The sequence below is a fragment of the Callorhinus ursinus genome, unplaced genomic scaffold (assembly GCF_003265705.2).
Source record: "Callorhinus ursinus isolate GAN/ISIS: 27379988/994484 unplaced genomic scaffold, GSC_fseal_2.0 scaffold3822, whole genome shotgun sequence".
Lineage (NCBI taxonomy): Eukaryota > Metazoa > Chordata > Mammalia > Carnivora > Otariidae > Callorhinus > Callorhinus ursinus.
This window is the reverse complement of record NW_027400876.1, coordinates 1-4747: the sequence shown is the minus strand read 5'-3', so window position 1 is coordinate 4747 and position 4747 is coordinate 1. Positions and strand designations below refer to the sequence as shown.

The following is a 4747-nucleotide window of genomic DNA, read 5'->3' as shown; positions in this document are numbered from 1 at the left end:
GCTAACATCTGAGTCTCCCATTTACCTTGTGTGTCTATTATTCTATGTAGGGACCATGTCTTACTCTGTTCCACACGGCACACAGCACTGTGCAGCTTTCATGATACGACCACAACTAGTGTCTAATAGTTCCATTGTGCTTACCATTTATCAAGTACTTATCTACAATAACTAATTCACGTAAAATCAAGTGGTTAGGTGTAACATATGAAGAAATAGACTGGAAAAGGTTAAGCAACCCACCCAAGGTCATAGGTAAGAAAATGCTTCCCAATTTTTATCCTGCTGAGCTCTGGAGGCTCAGGAAATGGACATCTCTTGGACACCTGCAGTGTACCTTAGCATATTAAAGACTTTGAGAAGTCCTGGAACAAAGAAACACGTCAAATGTTAGCCCCCAAAGTCTTCAAAGTCTTCAAATATATTTAGCCTCTTTCTGTCTATCTGTACATCTATCTATATCTCTATCGTCTTTCTTTCGTCCAGAATGTGAGTTATTATCTAACTGAATACTAGCTTTTCTAGGGGGAATTGCTATAAGTGATGAAAATCAAATTCAAACTCTATACTCCTTCTTGCCATTAACTTACTAGAGTGTTTCATAATGTGAAGTGCACGGGGAAAAATAGCCTCAATTTTCTCATAGCTAAAAAGAAATTCAGTGTATCGGAATAGATTCTTCCCACCCAAAAGCTCTCTACGTGGAGAGAGCTTGTCTTTGTCTCTTCTTAGTAATTCAGGCAAACTGAGTCTCATCACAAAAACAAAACAAAACAAAAAAACAGTCCAAAATGAAAATTCCCACTTCCTCCTTGTTCCTGTGACTCTCGTGGGGAATCCAAGAGGGATGGCAACAGTGCTGGGAGCGCCCTCTCCCCTCTGTGTACTGACTGTGTAGCTTAGACAGAGTACAGGCCATTCAGCTTGCTCTCATGGTTCCTCTCTCCTCAGTTTTAGCATGTGCTCAGAATGTCTTTGTGTATTCAGTTAGAGATTTATTGTCTGGTGTCTGTCAAAACTCTCAGATATATGGCCAAAACTCAGTAGATACGCTCTGAAAAGATAAGCATTCTCTGAAAAAGGACTGAAGAGCAAGAGAGCATTCTGGATAACTAGACTTGTCTTTTGAATGCAGCTATAATGATGGAAAGTCTTTCTCGCGTAGGGTGAGAACCACAGAGGAGCCCTTCATCACTGGGTGAAGCATTTCTGAGCCGTCAAGTTCCTCACAGCAGCCTTCACATCCTTGTTCCTGAGGCTGTAGATGATGGGGTTGAGCATGGGAATCACCACCCCGTAGAAGAGGGGGATGAGCTTGTCTGAAAGGTCTTCTTTGTTGTCCCCCAGGAGATCCTTAGACTTGGGTTTCCTATACATGAAAAGTAAGGTCCCATAGAAGACGACCACCACAGTGAAGTGGGCAGAGCAGGTGGAGAAGGCCTTCTTCCTCCCCTCAGCCGAGGGGATCCTCAGGATGGTAGCGATGATGAAGACATAAGAGATAGAGATGAACAGAACTGGGACCCCCAGGAAGATCACATTGGTCACCCCCATGCTGATCACATTGATAGAGATGTCAGTACAGGCCAACTTCAAGACAGCCAGGATCTCACACGCAAGGTGGTTGATGACGTTGTTCCCACAGAAAGGCAGCTGAATTGTCAAGGATGTGTGTACCACAGAAGCAGTACCACCAATGGCCCAGGAGCTGACAGCCATGGGCACGTAGGCAGCCTTGCTCATGACCACAGGATATCTAAGGGGGTTACAGATGGCCACATAGCGATCAAATGCCATCATGCCCAGAAGCACACACTCTGTCCCTGCCATGGCAAAGGAGAGAAACATTTGCACAGCACAGGCTGAGAAGGAGATGGTTTTCCTGGGAGTGAGGAAGCCATCCAGGACTAGAGGGACTGAGGAGGTTGTGTAGCAGATGTCCAGGAAGGAGAGGTTCCCCAGGAAGAAGTACATGGGTGTGTGCAGGCGGGAGTCAAGGAGGGTCACCACGATGAGGAGCCCGTTGCCCAGCAGGATCACCAGGTACACCAGGAGGATGAGCACAAAGAACATTTTCTCCAGCCTTGGGTAGGCTGAGAGTCCCAGGATAATGAACTCTGCCACAGGGGAGGACCAATTGGCTTTTTGCATGTGCTATCCCTTCTGTCGTCAGCCAAGTACAAAAGTAGCACAGGAAGCTTTCTTGAGAAGAGTCTCAGGCATCTGGTACACCATCACTCCGTGCTACATGATAGGAGAGCATATGTGTATGAGAGATAAATGACTGAAAGAGACAGTAAGTAGGAGTGTGCTTAGCTCTTAGATGAGAGAAGGTCAGGCTGGAAGAGAGCTTACAAATATTGCAGCCAGCTGTTTGAGAGGGGTTTTCTCTCATTGCCCATAAAAGCAACTGAGGCCCAAAGAGGGGAAGTGACCTGTCCGAGTCTTCAGAACAAGGTGTTGATAGAGATAGAACCTGACTGAGCCCAGCAGAGCTAATCCCAGTCAAGGAGGGCTTTTCCTCTGTTTTATGATGAACATTGGAAAATGTTGTAAATTGTTTCATTTTGATGCAAATGCATTGAAATTTCATTTAATCTGGGCTTTCTTAGATTCTCAGAGAGGGGAATCCCCAAGCTGATCCAATTCTTACAACTACCAAAGTTTCAAGCTCCTTTAAACTGTGATTACATTTGGAAGGAACTTGTTTAAAAGCCTTAATCCACATCCAGACAGAATAAAGCCTAGGTAAAGATTCAACCATGTGAGGGATACTTCCTTAGTCTGCCCACCCTCAGCAACACAGACTTGACTGTTGTCAGAATTGGGATCTGCCTACTTTAATACATATTAAAGGCAATATGTGGGGGAGGTTCCCTCATGGGGAAGAACTTTATGAAGTCCACAGAAGGAGTAATTGGAGTGAGTGAACCCACACTATGGGATGACAGCCATGCAGCTTACTGACCAGTTAACTCAATTCTTAACAACCAGGCTGACCATAGTTATCAGATAGCAGGATACATGGCATTAACATCTAATCCCAGCTCATTAGAATATTGGTGAAGTCTTAGCCAGGGTGACTAGGGAATGTTTTCTCTTTGTTCTTTTGTGTTTATACTTTATTCTTGTGTAATATTCTGGCTCTCTGCCTCCATTATTGTGTTCCACACAAGCAGCTAGCTTACGGGAAGACTTGCATGCCTTTGTGTAGAGGATTTCCAGACTCTTAGCTACAATTGCCAGACTCTGTATTCAGAATCCTCATTTGTAATATTTCTATAGCTCTTTCTTATTCCAGTGGTGTGTGTACATACGTGAGTGTGTGTGTGTGTGTGTGTGTGTGTGTGTGTGTGTGTGTGTAGGATAGATGATGAGTGGGTAATATTGATGAGCATCTATTCTCTGCCATATTCTTTGAAACACCCCACGGAGAAGATATTATCATTCAAGTTGTATAAGTAAAAGTAACCAAATCTCAGAGGAGCCAAAGATTTGGTTCTTAAGACTGAATGACAGAGGTGGGGTTGGATCACAGCCTCCAAATCTGAGTTCTTTCCACCAAATAGCAGACTCACTCTCTTGCACAGATGTTTAAGAGAGTCTGTCTCTCCAGTACCAACTCTGTGTGTTCTCTGATCTGTCTCATTGTCCAGCATGCTCTTGCTTCAGTCATGGTAGGAGTTTATGTCAGATACATTGTCAGGCAGAGTAGCTTCCGCCCTACATTGAACCCAGACTTTGTCAGCCTTGGCACCAGTGACATTTGGGGCTGGAGAATTCTTTGTTGTTTGGAGCTGTCCTGTGCATGATAGGATGTTTAGCGTCATCCCTGACCTCTGCCCACCTGCTGCCAGTCGCACCTGCTCCTTGAGTTGTAACCACCAAAAATGTCTCCAGACGTTACCAAATGTTTCTGGGAGGAGAAGGGGGTACAAATTGTGCCAGCAAAGAAGCATTGATCTAAGCCAGGGGAGGCCTCTCCCATTATGCAACCATGGGTTCCATTGTGTTTTCTGTGCAAGGCCATGACCCTTCCCCCGTCCCTCAATTCAGCACACGGGGGTGTTCCCCTTTGCTCAGTGCAGGCCCACGCTGGGTGCTTCACCAAGACATTCTGCCCCAACTTATCTCCCATTCTTCCCAGTGGCTCTCCCAGCCCCTCCCGTTTCCCAGAAAAGCCAAAGTAAACATTGCAGTGTCACAAGCAGGATTCAACAGTGACAAAGTTATGCTGTGGTTGGAGAGGCCAAGGAGAGTGGCTTCTGTTAGAGAAGCCATCCTTTCCACTCCCATGAGACAGAGCCGTGCACACAGAAGCTTCTTCCCATGAACAGTGTGCTGTGGGCATGAGTGATACACAGGATTTGACCCACGTGAGAGCTGCAGCTGAGGAAGACCTTAGTGCCCGCCGTGGCAAAGTTGCTGAATGAGAGTTGGTTCAACTGGAATGAACTGAATGGCTAGGAAGATCTTGGGCACTGAGCCCAGAGCTGTGGGACCTGCCCCTGCCCATGACATGGATATTCTGTATAGCTTGAGCAAGTCCCCAGGCCTCAGTTTCCTCATGTGCATCATGAAAAGGCAGAACAGGTGCTTCCCAGGGAATCTCAACTCTGTCGTGGGCTGCCCAGCACTGTCCTCACTAGACAGGAGCAGTTGGGTGAAGGTGACAGCCCCCTCCTGTGTTGTGTGAGTGTGTGTGTGTGAGTGAGAGAGAGAGAGAGAGAGAGAGAGAGAGAGAGAG

The 4747-nt window shown here is 46.1% G+C and overlaps 1 protein-coding gene across 1 annotated transcript; it reads right to left on the bottom strand.

Annotated features, from left to right (window-relative positions):
- Positions 1 to 1191: 1191 nt before the first annotated feature.
- LOC112818833 (olfactory receptor 2S2-like) lies at positions 1192 to 2151 on the bottom strand. Its single transcript, XM_025865926.1, has one exon. It carries the CDS (start codon positions 2149 to 2151, stop codon positions 1192 to 1194), a length of 960 nt encoding a protein of 319 aa, XP_025721711.1.
- Between the last annotated feature and the right edge of the window lie 2596 nt (positions 2152 to 4747).